The sequence below is a fragment of the Panthera leo genome, chromosome D1, assembly GCF_018350215.1.
Source record: "Panthera leo isolate Ple1 chromosome D1, P.leo_Ple1_pat1.1, whole genome shotgun sequence".
In the NCBI taxonomy this organism is placed as follows: domain Eukaryota; kingdom Metazoa; phylum Chordata; class Mammalia; order Carnivora; family Felidae; genus Panthera; species Panthera leo.
This window is the reverse complement of record NC_056688.1, coordinates 67,733,500-67,754,373: the sequence shown is the minus strand read 5'-3', so window position 1 is coordinate 67,754,373 and position 20,874 is coordinate 67,733,500. Positions and strand designations below refer to the sequence as shown.

The 20,874-nt window shown below is 49.3% G+C and overlaps 1 protein-coding gene across 1 annotated transcript in view; it reads left to right on the top strand.

Annotated features, from left to right (window-relative positions):
• GALNT18 (polypeptide N-acetylgalactosaminyltransferase 18) overlaps nucleotides 1–20,874 on the top strand; it is a 351,210-nt gene that overhangs the window by 314,951 nt on the left and 15,385 nt on the right. Inside the window, exon 10 of the mRNA XM_042904615.1 lies at nucleotides 19,592–19,756. Coding sequence (XP_042760549.1) covers nucleotides 19,592–19,756 — 165 coding nt within the window. The remainder of the gene's footprint in view (nucleotides 1–19,591; nucleotides 19,757–20,874) is intronic.

The window sequence follows — 20,874 nt, the reverse complement described above, 5'->3', positions numbered from 1 at the left end:
CATTTGTACAGTGGAGAAAACCAGCCTCCAGGCAGTAATGTAACTTGTTCAGGGTCATGGGATTCCCAGCTGGTGGCATTTATTGGCACAGATGCCAAGCCGATGCCCAGAGCCTTGCCTGAGGACTGCTTCCCTACTTTCATCAACTGTGGCCTCTGCTCTCAGGGAGTTCTCTGGGCAGACAGGACAAGAAGCCGCCACAGTTTGGTGCTGCCCCTTGGAGGGGTTCAGAGTGTCCTTGCAGGACAAATAAAGGCTGCCATGACCCTATAGGGGTGGGAGGTTTTAACCTACCACCAGGCCTGCTTTTCTTAGGATCTAAAGGAAAAGGGAGTCTGATTTGCAGTTTCCTCCCTGAAGGGACTTATGGCAGGTTCCTGAGACTAGGCTGAAGGCGATTGGCAAACACTAGCCAGCTGGCACTGCCCTTCCCCATCCACCCTGGGCTCTGACCCAGAATGCAGGTGGGTTAGCCCTCTCTTGACTCATGAGGACTCCCTACATGTGCCTCCTGCCTTTGGGGTTCCCCCTTCCTCCCCATTGGAAGACATCTAGTCTCAGCATTCCAGGAGCAAAGCGTCAATCCACTTCTCCCCCGTTCTTACCCTTCAGGTCTCAGACAAAGTCCGATTCCCCAGACCACCCTATCCTAGGTGTTCTCACTAGTTACTCTCAAATCTCGGCAACCATCTGATTGCTTCTCAGCTCCTGTAGTATCTGGACGCATGTGATCCTAATCACAGTGGGCACTTAGTCATCAGTTTGTCTCCTTGTAAAACAGACTTATGCTCTACCACTAGATCATAAGCTCCTTGAAGGCAGGCACTTGCTTGTCCCTCTAGTGAATCCCTTGAGCCTAGCACACTGTCTGGCACAGAGCAGGCACTCAGCGCACCTCCACTTAGTAAATGACTCGGTTCATAAAGTTGGTGGATTTTTGGGTAATTGAAGGTAGTCTTCCTAACAAAGACCTCCTAGCAGCCTGCCCAGCCATACTGGCTTTGCCACTTACCAGCCTTCACCCGAAGCCTGATTCTTCTGTAATATGGAGTTACAGACATCCATCTGATAGAGGTTTTGTGAGGATTAGGTGGAGAAATACATAAGGCTCTCAGCCCGACGCCTGGTACACTGTAAATCTGCAGTCACTATATAGCAGTTGCTGTTTTTGTTAGTAATACAAGTTATTAATAGTCAAGATAAGATCTGGCAGGCTCAGTATCACTTTTTAGACCCACTATCTTTTTGTGGGGACCTACAGACAGGAGCTTGAGAGATATACACACCCCCACTGAAATGGAAGCCAGATCCAGGGCATTTTTCTTGATGAGGTCCAGTTGTTGTGGGTGCAGGTTGGGCAGGAGTGGGGAAGGAGAGCCCAGCCATCAAGGCCTCCCCTGCCACCATGCTTGCTGGCACACAGAGGCAGCCTGCCTTCCCTTTCGACTCAACCTTCAGGCAAGAGAGCTTTCTCCCATTGACCGTGCAGGACATTCAGCCTCACTGGACTCTGATCAACCAGCAGTAGCATCAGTGTGGACCCGAACACCTCCGTGCATTTCCCCGTGCCCTGGAGGAGGGTGGTGCCAACCCCTGGCTGAGAATGTGATAAGGAACATAGGAAACAAGGCTCCAGGACTAGGATATGGTTGGTGGCATGGGGTGGGGACGTCTGAGTGGTGTTTAGATCAGGGCAGCTTATGGACATGCTGGCCTATTTCAAGAAATTTCCTAAGGAGATGTGTTCAGAATGTATTATGGGCATAAATGGGTTCTTCTATTTGATTTTTCCAACTAACTCCATTGTCACCACACAGCCTTTGTCCCCGCTGCTTTTTCTGAAATCTGTTCATCGCTGTGCATTAGTCTGCCAGCGTAGAGCGTTAGTGGAGTCCTTGAGGTTAGCACTGTGTTAATATACTGGGAATTTCAGCAGAGCCGGGCCCTCTAAATCAATCACCAGAACAGCTTTATTTTTTTTTTCTTGCTCAAAAATACACTATTAAATGCAGGAACACGTGTGGGAGTGGAGGTTGACTTGGGTGAAGGACACGCTTAAAAGGAAAATTTCATAACATTTTTTTTCTGCAGGAAAAAGGCCTTGCTGGTCTTAATTCTTGTAGAACTGAGCTACAGAACACATTTATGTCTCTGCAGTATCTTTAGCTCCTCAGAATATCCTGAGCTGCTCAGAAGTCACTCAGTCATATTTGCCTGGGGCATTATAGGTGTTTAATATATATTAAATAAAGAAATGATTGAATCCATGGAAAATTAAAGCCTTTTAAGTGATGATCATAAAGGGGACTGAGCCGGGATTTACCTTCTTGGTTCCTCTGGGGGAAGGGGGGGGGTGGTTCTAGAGTGGCAAGGTTTGAGCTGGTACCTACCTGTGAAGAATGAGGATGGTTGATGCTATAAGGAGCGTTTCAGCCCTCACAGCTAGGTGGTCATGATATGTCCAGGAGGATATGGTGGGTAGAGGGCTTCATCCAGGGAGGCAAGTGAGGACCAGGAACAAGTGTAAACTCCTTTCCCCCTCAGTTTGCTATGAAGGGATGGAAAGAAAAAGAAGCTGGCTACCAAGAGGGGTGAGATGTTGAGAGAACATGTGTGTTCTGATTTGCTTTTTAAGGGAAGCAATATGGGAGCGTGTCTGAGGCTGAGAGGAGGAAGTCCGTAGAGAAAGAGGGCTCATATGGGGAGAGAATGAAGCAACATTCTTGGGTGGGGAAAGAGCAAGGACAGGAGAGGATGGGGTCCAAGGCCAGTGGGCTGGCCCTGGACTTCAAGGGTAGGATGGAGGTTTGTCCAAGAGGAATGAGTTTGCAGGAGGTCTTGCAAGTCAAGCATGGGGGCTCTGCTTGTATTCGAGAGTAGAGAAGGTATAGAAACCCTGCGGAGGGGGGTGGCTCAGAGACACACCAGAAGGCCTAGCGTGGAGGGCGGTGTGCAGGGGCCCAGCTGAGGTTGAAGACCATGAGTCTGTGGAGGGTCTCATGTGCCCCTTGCCATGATTTTTCGTTGGTGTGCCCAGTATCCCTGGAGAGGGTGTGGAGAAGGCGAATCAGCTGCAGAGGTGGGGCTCACAGGGTGTCAAAGGCAGAAGGAATAAGGAACGAAAGACTGGAAGGTGCTGGCAAGGGGATAGTTGAAGGAATGTGGGTGCAGCCTTTCAAGAATGTGGAGAGGCTGGGAGGGAGATGAAGGTAGGGGAGGAAAGGAAAAAAAAAAAAAAAAAAAAAAAAGGTTCTTGTTCCAAAGGTGTCAGGTTGATGAGCAGGCATTCGGGAAGTGAGAGAATGAGTAATCAAGATGACAGGTGGTTGGGGGAACGTAGGGCAGAGGAGGGGAAGATCTCAGGGGACAACAGTTTCAGGCACTGAGAGCCAGGGTCCCCGGGTGTGAGTGACTAAAGCGCAGTACAGGTGGCCCTCCCCGTGGCTGAGGTCCCAGTGCAGGTGGGGCCGTTCATCGTCTGAGGAGCTGCCCAGTGGGATGGTAGCGGCGGGAGAGTAGCAGAGGACTGCCTGGGAAGCACTTGGGTGAGAAGCACAAAGCGGGCAGCGCATAAGTGGGGCCTGATGGCTGAGGCCTAAGGAGGGGAGGTTTCTGTACGGGATGGAGGGCTGGGGTGGAGAAGGGGCGCTGCTGCAGGGAGAGGAGACTGCCAGCTCCACCTCGTGTCCCTGATGGAAGAAGCAACAGAGTCAAAGCCCACAAGAGTAGCATTATCCTTCGGGAAAATGCCATGTGTGGGTAGAGACAGGACAAGTCCTTTTTGGCTGGAAAGGACTGTCCTTGAAAGATACTGGGTGTTCTATAGGCATTTGGGGGAGGTTTAAGAGTCAGGGGGAAGCAAAGGAAGATTGGCCAAGAAAGAAGCACAGAGCTATCGGGGGTTGAGAGAGGACGAGAAAGCCCCACAAAGACACCAAAAGTTAAACCAGATGTTTAAGAGGGTGGCTGGAAGGAAAGGGATGGCAGAATCAGATTGGGGAGCCCCATCTCCTTGTATGCAGCTACTGCAGTCACCTTGGGCCCCACAAAGTACCCTCCCCTAAGGCTCTCATGGTGAACGAACCCCATCCCAGTCACATCAGCCCAGGATCAGCAGGGCTTCCTGGAGCTTTCCCCTCTGCCACTGGAAGGGATCAGAGTCCCAGCTGCCAAGGAGAAAAAGGGCTGAGTCATGGTGACCTGGAGAGGTCAGGGAAGACTTCCTGGAGGAGGAGCCACACCTGGACCTCAAAGAGTAGGATATGCACAAACAAAAGCAGAGCAGAAAGAACACTTCAGGAGTGGGGGCCGCAGGTGGGAAGGGGTAGAATGGAACCTTCCTTTCCTCCTTTAGTAAGAAGTAGGGTATTGTAGTGCTTGGGAGCTGAGTTTGGGGGCCAGGTGACCTGAGTCCAGTTACCAGCTTTGCTACTTGCTTTGCATTCATTTACCTCCATCTAATTCAGTTTTCACACCTAAAAAAGAAGATGATAATATTCCACTTATCCAGGGTTATTTTGAGGATGGAAGAAATATCTGTGAAGCATTTAGCTTCACTGACATAGAGGTCATTAAATAATATCATTAGTATAATTATTTTCATTAATCAGGAGGAAAAAGTAACAGCAGTTTGCTGAGTACCTACACTCTGTGCCATATATTTAACAAACATGCCTGTGAAATGAGCTACCTGTATCATTTTTTCTGCCTAGAAAACTACCCCCCAAAATTTAGTGGCTTAAGATACATCCATTTAGGAGCACCTGGTTGGCTCAGTCGGTTGAATGTTTAACTCTTGATTCCAGCCCAGGTCATGATTATGAGACGGAGCCTGCATCGGGCTCTGTGCCAAGCATGGAGCTTGCTTAAGATTCTCTCCCTCTGCCCCTCTCCTGCTTGTACATGGCACACATATGCATACTCTCAAAAAATAAAAATTTAAACTAAAAGATACATCCCATCTATTTAGCTCAAGACTCTGAAGGTCAACAATTTGAGCTGGGTGGGGTGGGGTGGGGTGGGGTGGGCTGGCCCTGCCTTCTGATGGTTTCAGCTGGGCTCAATCAGGCATCTGTGGCCAAATGCTGGTCAGCTAGTTGAGTCGGCCTCCAGAGGTTGGCTGACTGTCAGCTGGAAGGAGGGAGTGTCTGGAGCATGTGTGTTTCATCATCCAAAAGGATGATCCAGGCTGCTTCACATGATGGCAGTGACAGGGGTTTCTAAGAGCACCAAGAAAGGGCAAGCATCCCTGTAGAAGTCTCTGCTTGCATCACATTTGCTGTGAAAATTTTGTCATTGCCCAAAGTAAGTCACAAGGCCAAGCCCAGCCTCACAGGGCAGAGTCTGCATGCAAGAATGGGGAAAACTGTGGCCATTCTTCTAATTATAGAACAATGGCTTTTCAGATTCACTGTTATTTCATTCATTTGCTCATTTATCCAAAAATATTTATTGAGCACCTGTCTTGAGGTGTCGTGAGAAAAGAAATCTCCCCCCAAATGGCCTCAGTTTCCTAATACCTTATCGTAGTGCAATCTATCCTGGCACTGCTGTCCGAGGTCTGTAACATCCAGTAAAGACGTGAGCTGGACCTTTGTTCCCCAGTAAAGCAGATCATACTCTTCTCAGGGCAGAGGGAGGTAGAGATGCAGAATAGTGTTGGAGCAGGCACAAGAGAGATTTACATTTGCAAATCAGAATCAGGCACCAAGATTTCATCCACATGAGCTCTATATCCCTGAGCGGACTTCTCCCTACCGGGTCTTAATGGGCAGGTTTTGTTTCCATGCTCTGTCCCCCATCTTCCTGATCACGGAGATTGCTGGTGAGTCCAGACCATCATTGACTTCACGTGTTAAAATCTCAGTCAAACACACACATACACTCTCTCTTCCCCCAACCCCTCCTCCCTGGCAATATTCTAAACTCTTCTTAATTCAGTGCAGGATAACAGTTGTGGTGTGCCATCAAATGATTGAGCTCTCTGCCCCTCCACCCCCATCACTGCTCATGGGTCCAGGTAAGAATTAGGTGTGGCACAGATGGTGTCCTGGGAGCAAATATTGAGAATCTTGTCCTAGAGAGAGAGAATCCCATTCTGCCTAAACTATTGATCCACAAGGTTATATGGAAGGTGTTGTCCAAGATGCTGGTCTAAAACAGAACAGAGAGCTTAGAGGAGTCTTTGAGTGACATGAAACAGGTACTAGGGAGGAAGCCTGGATGATTTCTCACCTGGAGTTCAAGGTCCCTGGAATAGTTTAACACATTCAATCAGCTAATATGTTTTGAGTATAGGTCATATATCAAATAGCAGTTTGGACAATAGAGATACAATAATGAGCAAGACCAGCATGGTTCCTGCCCTCGGGAAACTGGTAACCCAATGAGAGAGAGGTTACAAAACATTACTAATGGCTAACACTAACCAGTGCTCAGTCCATACAATTCCCCCAACAACTGTGTGTGACAGGTACCGTTATTATCACCTGCTTTTACAGATGAGTAAATTGAAAGAATGAATGGGCCAAATACATGGTCTGTAGTCACACAGCTAGTGAACAATGAGAGGGGGCACTCAAATTAGGCAGTTCCGATCCAGAGTCAATCTTTCTGGAGTCAACTCCTTCCCCTCCCTCCACTAGATCAAGTTTTCTTGGTATCTATTTTGAAGTCCTTTGTTGTTTGAAGATCCTGCATCACACTCTGTGATTCTATTTTTGTGTGATTATTTGGTGAGGGAGCATAGCACAGTCGTCGTGTTGGTCAGTTCGGGCTTCGTTATGCTCCAGTAACACATGACCTCGAAATCCCAGTGGCTTACAATAACAAACATTTCTCGGTCGTGCTACATGTCCAAGTCTTTGCTGACCTGATCTCCCCTTTTGCAGCCTTGTCAAAAGCAGCCAATAGGAACACAGGCATGCTCTTCATCAAAAGCACAGTCCACCAAGTTACTACAGGCAACAGTTATACCAGATGTCTCACCCCTGCATAAAAGAGGACGCCATCTTTCCAGCTTCCGGGGATGGTTCCTCACTGCCCACTTTCTGGCCCCAAAGTCAGTGTCCCATATTTTAGAGTTTCATAGCACCCCTCATATAGTATCAATTTATCATTCAGCTTAGGCTGATGGTCCCCAAATCTCAGTGACTTACAAGAAATGCTTATTTCCTGCTCATGCTCTATGGTCATCATGGTTTAGCTCCAGCTGTGTCACCTCTCCTTTTTCTGGGACCGAAGCAGCAGCCCCCATCTGGGATGCTGTCAGTCCAATGGCAGAGAGTGAAGAGAGATGTGGTAGATCACGATTGCTCTTAAAGCTTTTGATTGGAAATGGAGCAGGTCTCTCCCACTCCCATTCGTTAAAGGCATGTGGCCAATTCTGACACTAACAATGCAGGGACATGTAATAGCTCTGTCGGGAGGGGAACACAGGAGGAGTTTCATAGGACAGAGCAGTGAGTCAGTCTGTTCAAGTGGTTGAAGAGCATGCATTGACTGTCACCAGCTGATAGTGAGTTGGCAGACGGTTGTGTTTTGGCAATGAAGAATGCCAGGGCATTTTCCTAAGTGCACATGATATGCTCCATTTTAGCTGTTTGTCAGTGGGTAGACACAGCTTGTATCAGACAAGCAGACACAGCTATGAAGGACTCTGAGCAGTACCTTCCAAAATAGGGACCAAAACGGGACCCAACAGTCAGCAGGTGTTTGAAATTTCTTGAAGATAGCAAATGTCCCGATGAACAAACGAGCTGTTTGCTCATACAAGGGGAGGGAGTTATCAACAGCAACAACTGAAACAAACATGGGCAGCTTTGGTTAAAAATGAAGGGTGGGTGCAATTATAGAAAACCTGGGTAATTCACTGCATAGACTCAGAAGGAAGTTTGACCGGGGTAGGGGTGGCAGGAATGGGGACAGCTCCAGGGGCCTCAGCAGTAAGAGTTTATGGATCCATGTCTTAGCTACAGAGCTGCCTCATCTGTGTCTCTCCAGCTCATTGTAGGCCAAGTGCGATGACCCCCGCTCCCCTCCCACCTCTTCACAACTGCCTGCCCCAGTCCCTGGCCCTGCACCCTCTCACCTTGTTGTGAAATGCACAGGCAGAGAACGGGAGGGGCGAGGGAGGGGAAGCAGCAGGACCGGGATGCGCAGCTAAGGCCCAGGTCGGGGCAATTAGCAAGCACTGCTCCCCAGACACAGGAGGCTGCAGAAAAAGACGGCTCAGGCAGTGATCCCAGTCCAGGGCACCTGTTCCTAGTCTCATCCTGGGCCACGCCAATCTTATTTTCCTAGAACTTGGGCTTCCTCTGAAATTCTCAGCTTCTCTTATACTTACATGATAGGTAATATTCAGATGCTCAGCCCACTCCTAGGTGCTTACTAAGGCTATGTGAACCTCCAGGCCCACTAGCTTTTCACCCACTAAAGAAAGCATACTGGCATGCACATGAGGGGATCTTTATCTTGTTTAAAAAAAAACAACCATAAATTCATGAACTTCAGTAATTATTAAAACAGGTGCCTTGCTTTATAATAAAACATGTACACACATGCCACTTACATTCACCCAGTAGCTAAAGACCACTGTGATTTGATCCTTTTGGTTCCTCCCCTTTGGGGTTCTTGAAAGGTCTCCTGGGTATTCTAGATTAATCAAGACTCTTAGTTGCAAATGACAAAGACCCAAATCAAATGCAAAAAGTTTTTTTCAGGGCTCCTGGGTGGCTCGGTCGGTTAAGCGTCTGACTTCGGCTCAGGTCATGATCTCGCGGTCCGTGAGTTCGAGCCCCTCATCGGGCTATGTGCTGACTGCTCAGAGCCTGGAGCCTGTTTCAGATTCTGTGTCTCCCTCTCTCTCTCTCTCTGCCCCTCCCCTGTTCATGCTCTGTCTCAAAAATAAACGTTAAAAAAATTTTTTTTTTTTTTTAAATGCAAAAAGTTTTTATCTCCTGTAACGGACAAGTCCACGTCTGTCTCCAACTTCAGGCAGGGCTGGATCCAGGGGCAGGAATGAAGCTTGCTGTACTCTTCCCTTCTCCTCCTCCTCCTCTTCTCTCTCTCCCTCCTGCCTGCCCTCCTCCTATTTTGGCTATGGTTCCCTTCATATGTAACCTTAGTCTCTCCTATTTTCAAGGGGAAGGGACTTACTTCCCTGATTTACCTGAGGAAGAAAGCAACAGTAGCTCGGGGCCTAGAGCCTTCCAGCATGATCCCACAAATAGAAAATCTGAGGGAGGACTTTTATTGGCCCAGACTGATCAACATGTCCATTCTAGAACCAGGGCAATGGAGTACCCTGACCAGCCAACTGAAATAGGCCTACCATTATGGTCCGAGTGAGGCAAAATGCTGTTGCAAGATAGCAGATAAAGTTCTCAGCATCAAGAATCCTGCAGCGGCCTCCTCCAGTTTGTCTCTGCTCTCACTGGTCATCCGTTCCTGCTAGGTTTCCATGTGGGAAGCCCAGGATGACCCCTGCTGCCTGGCTCTCTCGTGAGGACAGAGGGACTGGCAGGGGAAACACTGAGGCCAGGCAACACCAGGAGCTAAGAATGACACAGGAAGAGAAGGCAGAGCTAGGTGAGGGGTTCAGGTTGCTGACTAGGTTGACTGGCCTGCAAACAGCCTCATAGACCGTGGTGGAGAGATGGCTGCCCCTTCCCCACCCCTGTGGGTACAAGGCCCAGAATGAGACACACAAGCTGTGAATCTAAGTCAAACTTTCCAAGCCCAGCAATCGTGCTGAGCAGCTGTTTGCCTGGCTGTCCTGCTCAGGTGCACAGTTGGGGGGCAGAAAACGGGCATTGCTTAGTCGTCTCTACTCAGTCTGATGGTCCAACACAACACCCTAGTCCAAAGCTCGCTTTTCTCCCCACGGCCTCATGAGCGACCTCCTCCAAACAAGCCTGCAGAGGTGGCCGTGTCACCTCTACCCCAGCTCACTTTCTGGGCACCCTGGATGGTTCTGACCCAAACCACTCTGAGAATTCCTCATAGGCGCTCACAAGTGGAGGAGGGGCAGGTAACCTGAAGTCAGAGCTCACGTGTGCTGTCTGAACTCTTCAGCCCCGAGCTGCTTGTCTGGCCTTCTCTCCCCACCCCCGTAGGGACCTCTCTTTCACCCAACATGGCAAGGTAGTGCCGAGCCTGACTTGGCTTGTCCTGTCCCTTCTGACAGCAGTCCCTCACCCCTGTCACTTGTCTGGGAAAACTACTCTCTCCTCGGCTCTTCTCGAAACTCCTCACTCACCAACTAGCCCCAGACGGAGTAAATCACTCCAGCTCTGGCCCCTCCAGCACTTTGACCTGCTCTTACTCTGCTCTAAGCCTGGCCACGAGGCTATTCTCTTCCCTTCACAGCAGGCCTGTCTCCCCACCAGGCTCCCCGAGGGAGGATGCATGCGTCTTTCTCCCCTGTTTCCCCATTGCCCGTCTCAGGCCACACGCTAGTGGGCACGAAGGCGTGTTTGCTAATTAAACCGGATCGATGTGCTGAGTGCCGGTTATACACCTCCCCACACACACCTGGGGGACTCACGTGCTTAGCCCCACCTGTTCCCCTCCACCAGGGAAATGGGCTTACGAGGAGGGGGAGGGGAGGCCTTGAGCTAGGGACCTTGCTTTCCACACTTGTGCTCCTTCACAGCTATGGCAAACAGAATGTTTATACAGGTTTTCATTCCCTTGATGTACCTGGTTCTGTGCTTAGTGAACACGAGATCATTTTGGAAATGACTCCCCTTCACTGCTGATTTAGCATCAGTGCCCCGCAGCCCTCAGCACTGTAACTAACCTCTGTGTCGAGGGGTTAATGACTAGTAACCAAACCCTTAAATCAGCCTGCCCTATCTGCAGAGGGGCCAGCAGCTCATTCTCGGTAAAGAGGACAAACAGCCCATTTCCAGCACACATTACAGATGTCAGAGTCACTACTCTAAATTGAGATTTAATAAAGCAAGCCTCTACTCCCTCTCTGCCCCTCCCCCTGCTCCCTGCCTGCTGTTTCCATGAATTCTTACCCACAGATCCACTGGCCAGGCAGGCTCAAGATGGGGGTGGGGGGGCAGAGAGGAGGGGGTTGGGGCAGGGCAGCTGGAAGCAGTCCCTTCCCTGTGTCTCTTCTTGCCCTCCTATGAAGAGCTCCGTCCCTCCTGCCTTGTTCTGTGCCCCGCAGGCCCTGTGGCCAGACTGGGGGCCATCAGTATCATAGTCCTCACAGTCGCATTTTACAGGTCAGGAAACTGAGGCTTAGAGTGGTTTCCCAGCTACAAAGGGAGGGCGGAGGTGCTGAGTGAAGACGCGGGTCCACCTGACTGTCCCACGTGACCACCTTCACCTGGACCAAGCCGTTCTCAAATGTTCACACACAGACTCACGTGGAGGGCTTGTTAAAATACAGACTCCTGGGCCCCGCTCAGAGTTTGATTCAGCAGGTCCGGGGTTGGGCTCAAAATGTGCATTTCTATCAAGTTCCCAGATGATGCTAGGACCACACTTTGGGAACTATGGTCCTAAACAGTGGTGCTTCCTACCACCTTGGCCACCCAACATCAGAGTCTTGGAAACCGTGCCCCTGAAGATGGGGATCCCCGTTGGTCCCACAATGAGAGGCTTGGAATCCAGGCGGTCATAAGTGCTGTCCCCATGTTTCCTCCCTGGGCTTCCCCAAAATGTCCTTCATACAGCTAGTTTCAACCCTGGCTACACATTGGAATCACCTGGAACATCCTGCATGCCTAGGTCTCACCTGCTAAGACTGATTTATCCTTTTCCTTATTTTGAGAGAGAGAGAGAGAGAGAGAGAGAGAGAGAGAGAGAGAGAGAGAGAGAGAGAGAATGCACGTATGCACATGAGCAGGGACGGTCAGAGAATTTCAAGTACCCTTCACGTTCACAGAGCAGAGCTCAAACCCAAACTCAGATCACGAGCTGACCTGAAACCAAGTGTCAAATACTTAAGATTTGAGATACCCAGGTGCCCCTAATTTGTATATATTTTTAAGTTTCATATTTTTGAGAGAAAGAGCACGCGTGTGTGTACTCACACACTAACAGGGAAGGGCAGAGAGAGGGAGATAGAATTTCAAGCAGGCTCCACCTTAAGAGCACAGCTCAAAGCCAAACTGTGAGATCATGACCTGAGCTGAAACTGAGAGTCAAGTACTTAATGACTGAGCCACACAAGCGCCCCTGAATTTGAGTTTTATATTTATATATATTTTAATTTAAGAGAGAGAACACACGCATGAGCAGGGAAGGGCAGAGACAGAGGGAGAGAGAATTTCAAGAAGGCTGCATGCTCACAGAGCAGAGCTCAGACCCACAAACTAGGAGATCATGACCTGAGCTGAAACCAAGAGTCGAATACTTAACTGAGCCACCCAGGCACCTGGATTTACACTTTTTTAAGTTTTATGTATTTTGAGAGCAAGCAAGAGAGTGCTCAAACACAGCAGGGAAGGGCAGAGAGAGGGAAGAGAATTTCAGGCAGGCTCCCTACTTACAGAGCAGAGCTCAAATCCACAAACTGTGAGATTGTGACCTGACCCGAAACCAAGAGCCAAATACTTAACCACTGAGCCACCCAGGCACCCCGCATTTCTACTTTTTAAGTTTTATGTATTTTTTGAGAAAGAGAGAGCATGAACAAGCGAGAGCAATCACACACGAGCAGGAAAGGGCAGAGAGGGAGAGAATTTCAAGCAGGCTCCGTGCTTGCAGAGCTCAAACCCACAAACTGTGAGATCGTGACCTGACCTGAAACCAAGAGTCGAATATTTAACCAACCGAACCACCCAGGCGCCCCGGATTTATACTTTTCAAAGCTCCCCAGGTGATTCTACTGTGCAAGGTAGACGGCAATGCCTTAGCTTGATTGCATTTAGGAATATGTCGCTTTGATCCCTCTATCCTCCCGCATTTCATTTGCTCACAGATCTTTCTCTTCTTCCAAAGCCCAGCACCCATCCTCTCCTCTAAGAAGCCCACCATGCAGTAGCCCCAGAGGTTGGCTCTCCCTTTAGTGATCTTTACCAATAGCCCTCCTCCCCGCCCCTGCCATTTTGACTCTTTGTAATTGCACCATTGTTTGTAATTTTCCACCCCGAGACTTTCACTCCCCTGGTGTCCCCCCACCCCCACAGAGAGCTGGTCTCTTAAGTCTTTTTGGGCAGCAACAATCCTCCAGGGTACATACAGATATCCTGCAAGTATCCAAAGAAATGACCACAAGGACCCTGCTTCACCCTCGGTCATTTTTCCCATGAAAGCACCCTGCAAATAAAGTTTTCTCCCTGTGGTATGTTCTAGAACCTCTTGTAAAGAGTGTCCCACAATGACTCTCTGCCTTCCATCCCCTCACCACCCTTTAGGCTGAGGGAGTTTTCAGCCAAATACCACCACTGCTGCCCCATGTCTTTCAATGTCTCTACCTTACCTTATTTTTCAAGGGCAGCCACTCAGTAGGCCCGGCAGTGTTGCCAAGGAAACATCACTTAATGAAGGAAATAAAGCCGCTCAAAATCCACCTGGCCTTTTTTGGAAGGGAGCTGGGACTTCTGTTGCACCTTGAAACCATATTATTAAGTCATTTAACCAACCCCATTTTGCTCCATGTTCCTGACTTGCCTGGGAGACCCTCGTCCCTCTCCCTCTGCCCATCTTGGCCTCTGCTCTGGGGAGGCCCTGCTGAGGGCTGGTAGAGATGAGACCATCTGGGGTGGTCGACCCGAGAGTGGGGTGAAGGCACTGAATTGCCAAGGTCTCTGCCTTCCCCAGGAGCCTCCCCCAGGCAGGGGGGAGAGAGCACCTGCCTGCCTTTGCCTCTGGCAAAGTGTTTACAGCCTCTTAGCCTCAGTTTCCTCATCCTTACAACTGGAAGGTGACCACAGATACGGAAAGTACCCTGCAGAGGGCCTAGCATATAGGTGCACAAACGTATGTTTCTTCTCTTCTCCCACCTGCCTTCCGGAGAAGTTTCGGCTGCCAGTGGCAGTTTCTGTCAGGGAGGTGCCGTTTAATAGGGGTGGAGGGCAGATCTTATAAAAGGCCATAGCTCAGTCTCTAGCACAGGCAGGTCCCACCTCCATGCCTACTGGGTAGGGAAGGGATGCTGAGGACAGCTGACAGGGGTCAGGGTGGGAGCCCTTGCTTGTCCAGGAGATATAGTGACAGAGCAAGACGGACCTCCAGCCCTGGGGGTGTTTGCCTGGCCTTGGCTCTGTGGCCCTGAGGGCAGGAGTGTGCACCCAATGGGCTCCCTGGCGGGCTGGCCGGCTTCGCTATTAGTCATGACTCCTGCCCCTGGCCTGAGGGAGAGGCAAATGCCACTGGTGTGAGCCCCAAGACACGGATGTGTCTGTTCTGTCACCCTGCATGTGTTTTTTCCCTTTTCCTTCCAAGCATCAGAAAGAAGTGCCCGTTCCATAATTTTGGAAAGAGCTAAATGTCCATCAATTGATGAATGGATAAAGAAGTTTGGGTTTATATATACAATGGGATACCACTTGGCAATAGGAAAGAATGAAATATGGCCTTTTGTAGCAACGTGGATGGAACTGGAGAGTGTGATGCTAAGTGAAATAAGTCATACAGAGAAAGACAGACGCCATATGTTTTCACTCTTCTGTGGATCTTGAGAAACTCAACAGAAGACCATGGGGGAGGGGAAGGGGGAAAAAAGTTAGGGTGGGGGAGGCAAACCATAAGAGACTCTTAAATACTGAGAACAAACTGAGGGTTGATGGGGGGTGGGAGGGAGGGGAAAGTGAGTGATGGGCATGGAGGAGGGCACCTGTTGGGATGAGCACTGGGTGTTGTATGGAAACCAATTTGACAATAAATTTCATATTAAAAACAAAAAAAGAAGGAAGTGCCGGCTCAGGTTCGAAGGCCTGCCTCAGGCCTCATGGGGCTACTTGAAGAATGAGCGGAGTCAATAGTTTGCAGCTGGGGAGTAGCCAAGGGGTCAGACTATTGTTTCTATGCCCCGGGGTTTGTAAAACATCCCCAGGAAGGATGGAGCTCCCCCTCTGCTGCTAACTGGGGAGTTACTGGAGGAATGTGGCTAAGCACTTTGTTTTTGGTTTTTTGCTTTTTTGTTTTTTTGTTTTTTTCGATATATGAAGTTTATTGTCAAATTGGTTTCCATACAACACAACACCCAATGCTCATCCCAAAATGGCTAAGCGCTTTGTACCCTCTTGTACCACAGGCGCCCCCAGCCCTCTGCTGCTTCCTCAGTGCAGGCTCACATGGATCACAGGGGAAGCTTCCCAAGCCAGCCTCCTGGCCTCTCCCCCTTGGGCCGGCTGCTAGAGCTGCCCTGACCCAAGGGAGGTAGGTAGGCGGACGAGGTAAAAAGTCACAGGTGTGGCTCTGGCGTCAGACTGCCTCAGTTTGAATCTCAGCTACTGCTCTCCACCTGTGGGACTTTTACTTAATTTCCTGTGCCTCAGTTTCCTCATCTACAAGATGGGGGCGACAGCGGCGCCCTCCTCAGAGTTGTTTTAGGATTCAGTGGGATAAAGCATGCAAATGACTTTGAGTCTGGCACAGAGTAGGAGCTACAAACATCTCAGCTTTCGTTATTAGCCACCTAAGGCAGGGGTTTTCAACAGCAGCATTCTTGCGCATCCGGGGTCGGGTCATTCTTCGCTGTGGGGGGCTGTTGGGTACGGGGTAGGATGTCGAGCAGCGAGTGTCCCTGACCTCTACCGCCTGGATGCCAGTAGCAGCGTCCCTCCCCCGTTCTCATGACAACCACAGATGTCCCCAGACATCGCCAGATATGCCCTGGTCGGCAAAACCACCCCTCCCTGAGAACCACGGTTCTAGGTCCTTGCTTGCTTAAAGCTTCCGGGCTCCCCGTTATTCAGAAAGTGTAGCGGTGCTTCCTGGGCCTGCTGGTACCAAAAGTGGGGCATCTTGTACGAAACTGGTGCCCCTCGTTTGTGTTCAGGCCGTTTACCGATTCAATCCACTGCTGGCTGGACTTCTGAGGTGCCCAAGGGACCACTTGAGAGCGTCCTCTGCCGAATCTCTCTCTCTGCTCTGCAAGCTTCATGGTGACACCACTCAAGATGCACTTTGGTGTTTGCTTTTAAATAACAACTGTCTGTCCCTGTTATGATTCTCCCAGTCTCCAGAGCAATAAGCAGCTCCAGTGACAGCTGTGCCAGATAGGAACCGCACGCGTGCCTCTCCAAGCGTCTCCCCCAAGCACTTCAGAGCAGCTAAGTGAATAAAACTGATTTCAGCTATTACCTGCACAGCCGCTTGTGTCTCTACAACCTGCCCCGGAGACCAGAGTCAGGCCCTGGTGACAGCAATGAAAGAAGGATGGCAGTCACTAGCTTCCTAGCTGTCCTTGTCAGGCAGCCCACACTGCTGAGCCTCGGGAAATCTGGGTCCCGGTAAACAGGGTGACTGAGAGCTACACTCTGTCCTGAGGAGAGAGCGTGGGGCATTCAACCCAACGTCATGAGCAGCTCTGCACTTTTTGGAGAGAGGCTCAGGTGGCAGGCTGAGAGGCCCCATGCTTTTGCATATTCGTGGAAGGCTTTCAGGAAGTGGTGTTTTTATTTCTATTTTCAAAGGAGCGAGAGTTGGATTAGGTGAATGGAGTAAGCACAGACAATGTTCATTTTAGTGTGATTAGAGCCATTATTTCCTGAAACGTTAGTTTCCCCAGCTTGGCTCTTGGATCATCCAGGACAGGGACCATAGCTTTCTCATCTCTATTATCCTCAGATCTCAACTTAGAGATTGTTGTTGGACAGACAGATGAATGGATGGATGGTGGATGGATGGAGGAATGAGATGTCTACCAGCATCTATTTAAATTCGTAAATCTGACCAGTCATCATATTCTCCCTCACCTCCAATAAACTGGAAGCCACAGCAGGTCATTGGCTTTCCTTAGTGGTGAACTGGAAATCCAGACCACCCACTGGAGGGTCTCTCACTCAATATGGGTTCTGAATAGAACCCTCTTGCCCCTGTGTTCTGGTCACATGTCCACGCTGGAGCCAGGCCTTCTACATTTGGCCTCTGCTCAGAACTTTGGTCGCCTCTATTATGGGAAGAATCAGTCATCTCAGTAGTTAAATGCCTATTTCCATGGATTCCCAAATCTGATAACTTGTAAGATGATTTGAGAGAGCGCATCCTTCCTGTAATGAGTGTCTTCTCTTTGTCTCTCCAGATCCACTCTCCATCCTTTCCTTCTACTCTAGGACACTGACTTTATGGAATGTTTCAGTGGGCTCCCATTTTGTTTGGCTTCCAGCAGGGTTCTGCCAATGGGCTGACCCAGCAGAAGAACCAAGTGAGGAGGGGGGAGAGTAAAGTTGGGTTATTTATTTACCACCACTCATCAAACCTCTCCCTCCCTGAAGCCTTCTTGCAAGTCAACCCTCTCTAGATGACTTTTACAGATCCTGGTAACTTCTCTCTTCTCTCATCCCTTGGGGTCTAGGAGTGGTAATAGCTCCATGTTATTATTCTCAGGGAACTATACTATCCCTATGGTTGCCTTACATCCTACCCACATCAAGATTTGTGCCTTTATTATACCCTCTTTGGATTCCCCCACCTTGAGTGTGCCATCTATTTCCAGTTAGGGCCTTGACTGATACACTGGCCTGAGGATCTTCTTATGTCTGAAGGGTGATCCTACCTGCCTCTCCATGCCCTCCTTGGACTTCCAAAGGTCAGAAAGAACATGCCCCCAAGGACCACTCCTTACCTACCTTCCCTGCACTGCCCTTCTCACCCCACAGTCCCTTTTATGTCCCACACTCATGTTTAAAAGTCCCTCTTCTAATGATGTCGGGTGCCTGGGTGGCTCAGTCAGTTAAGTGTCCAACTTCAGCTCAGGTCATGATCTCGTGGTTCATGGGTTCAAGCCCTGCTGCTTCAGATTCTGTGTCTCCCCCTCTCTCTGCCCTTCCCCCGCCTGTGCTCTTAAAAATAAACATTAAAATATATACATAATATACATGTATAATACATTAATATATATAATATATATATAAGTCCCTCTTCTACTAAAACAAGAAATGCTTTATATTCTCATATGGAATTAATCAAAAATATTTACCAGTAAGAATGTTTTAATATATGAAGATAACAAGAGGGCTCACCCTGAACTCTAACCTAAAGCAAAGAAATGTAGTATCTCAATTTGCCCCTGGGGTCTAATCATAAGTGGTGGTGTTCATTTCTTTAGTAATATGAAGAGAAAAACTCACAGAACCTTATGACTTCTCCCTCAGAGCCCTTTTCTTTGGAACCATGACTGAAGGTTGAAGGAAGAGACTGGAAACTTGGAAGGCCAAGGGTCTTGTGGCTTTCTTCTAGACCAGAGCCAGTAAACTACAGCCCATGGCACAGCCCTTATTTTTGTAATTGAAGCATTCTCCTAACAGCCATTCATTCACATATTGTCTGTGGCTGTGTTCACGCTACAATGGCAGAGTTGAGTTTTCAGACTGTATGGCCTTCTGTGCAGAAAAGAGTTAACACAGTGGGGCTGACTGCTGTGCTTTGAAAGGCCTACTTGGAACTTGGATTTCAGGAGGTTCCCACCATCCCCAGATCTATAAGAGTGGTTCACTATGCCTAACCAGACTGTACAAGCAATGTACAGTTTGTGCTAACATGTGCTTTCCTTCTGGGAATCTGGAATTTTGGTATGTGCCAGGCAGAGGCTGTGTACGTGACCAGCCCTGATAAAAAAGCCCAGCTGAGTCTCTAAGAACTTTCCAGGTAGAAAACATCTCGCACGTGTTGTCTCAGCTCCTTGCTGGGGGGAATTAAGTGTATCCTTGTGACCACTAGGAGAGTACCTTTGGAAACTTCCACCTGGTTTCCCCCAGGCTTTGCCCCAGGTGCCTTTTCCCTTTGCCAATATGATTTGTATCCTTTTGTTAAAATAATTCACAGCTGTGAGTACAAATATGTGCTGAGTCTTGTGAGCCCTATCAAATCTTCAAACCTGGGAGTGGTCTTCAGGACCTCCCAACACACTGCAAAGCCAAAATTACTTGCCACCTGGCCCTTTAAGAAAAAGTTTGCCAATCCTTGGTCTACACAGTCTTAGTCTAGATGGAAATTATGTTTTATAGGACTCTGAACTCCCTAAGGCATGGCACAGGTCTTTTCTCTTTATCTACTGGCCAACACAGTATCTTGTACAAGTTATTTATGGAGGGAGGAAGTCAGCAAGCCTGCAAATAATGGATTCAAGCCATGCTTTTTAAACTGTGGGTGGTGAAATCTATTTGAAAGGTTATGACCAATGCTTTTCACTGAAAGAATAGAATAGAAAATATCAGATTGCATTGCATATGGTAAGAATAAGTTTTATTTCCTGAAAATTTTGTTTCAGTTACACATGTGGACCAGATACTATCCTGGATCGTGATGTTAAAGGGTTTCCTCTTCTTGCCCGTTGCAGTAAAAAATAACTTGAAGACCGCTGGACTGTGCTTTCTTCGCTAGCTGCCAGGGAGAATCCCCACTGGCTGCCCCCCATCTCTCTGGCCACTGCATTTTAACCACATTCTTCCCCCACCCCCAGAATGTGTACTACACGAGCAGTCAGCAGATCCACGTGGGCATCCTGAGCCCCACGGTCGACGATGATGACAACCGGTGCCTGGTGGATGTCAACAGTCGGCCACGGCTCATCGAGTGCAGTTATGCCAAAGCCAAGAGAATGAAGCTTCACTGGCAGTTCTCTCAGGTAACAGCCCCAGAGCCCCCATGAAGGGCAGCAGGAAAGCAGAGGGGGGAGAAGGTCTAAGGGGCCAGGGAGCATGTGGGAGGAGACAAGGAGGAAAGGGACATGGTGGCAACAGGGAGGCTGGGACTCCCGGGATTTACTGGGCACTGACTATGTGCCAGACATTTTATGTACATTAGCTTATTGGCTCCTGATATTGGCGCTAAAAGGGGAATTGTCGAGGTTGTTATTGTTGTTTTATTATCATTTTGTTCAATTTGTAGATACATGGGGATAGGCTCAGAGAGGGAAGTCATGTGCCCAAAGTCACACAGTAAGGATCAGGGCTGGGAGTTAGATTTAGGCCTCTCTGTCTTTAAACTCTCACATTTCCTCTCCACACGCCCTATCTCCTGGGATGAAGCCCAGTGTCCCAGGTATAGACAGTGCTGAGGCACCTCTGGTCTGTGCCCTGCTCTGCCTTCCTCCCAGAATGGGCTCACTCTAGGGGAAGAGGCTTCCTCAAAGGGCAGTGTGTACAATGGTGAACAAGAAGCATTCCCGTATTAAGCCTCCATCGTTCTGAGGCCCATATTTGACTTCCTGCTCTCCATTAGCCCAGTTACAAAATGATGTCCGAGGATCAAGATGCCCAGTTGGGATGGCCCACCATGATTCAGCTTTGAGGAGGACCTGGGGCTCAGCCCAGAGGCTCCCAGCCCCCAGGATTCCACTAAGTTAGGGCCAGTTTTCCCCCATAGGTAGGGACACCCACCTCCCAGGCAGTGCAGCGGAAGTGTTCAGAACAGGAAGTGAGGGGGCCCACGGGCTTCTAAGGCATCAGAGGACTGTATATGGTGGAAGCTTCCAGGGAAGTCAGAAAGGGAATAGGTGTATTCGTGGGACCGAGTAGAAGAGACCCTGACTCAGCCTCCCAGCAAGCTGCTGCTGCCCTGGGGAGGAGGAAGCTGGTGGGCACTGGAAGGGACTGGCAGTTACTCTCCCCGTGGTGGGGGGGGCGAGGGGGGGGCAGGGCAGGTCCCGGCTGCATCATATTCTACGGGTAGGGGAACCTTTGATCCGTGATCTGGGTGTGTGCATCCAGAGGACTGAGTTGGGTCCTGAATGAGTGAGGAAGG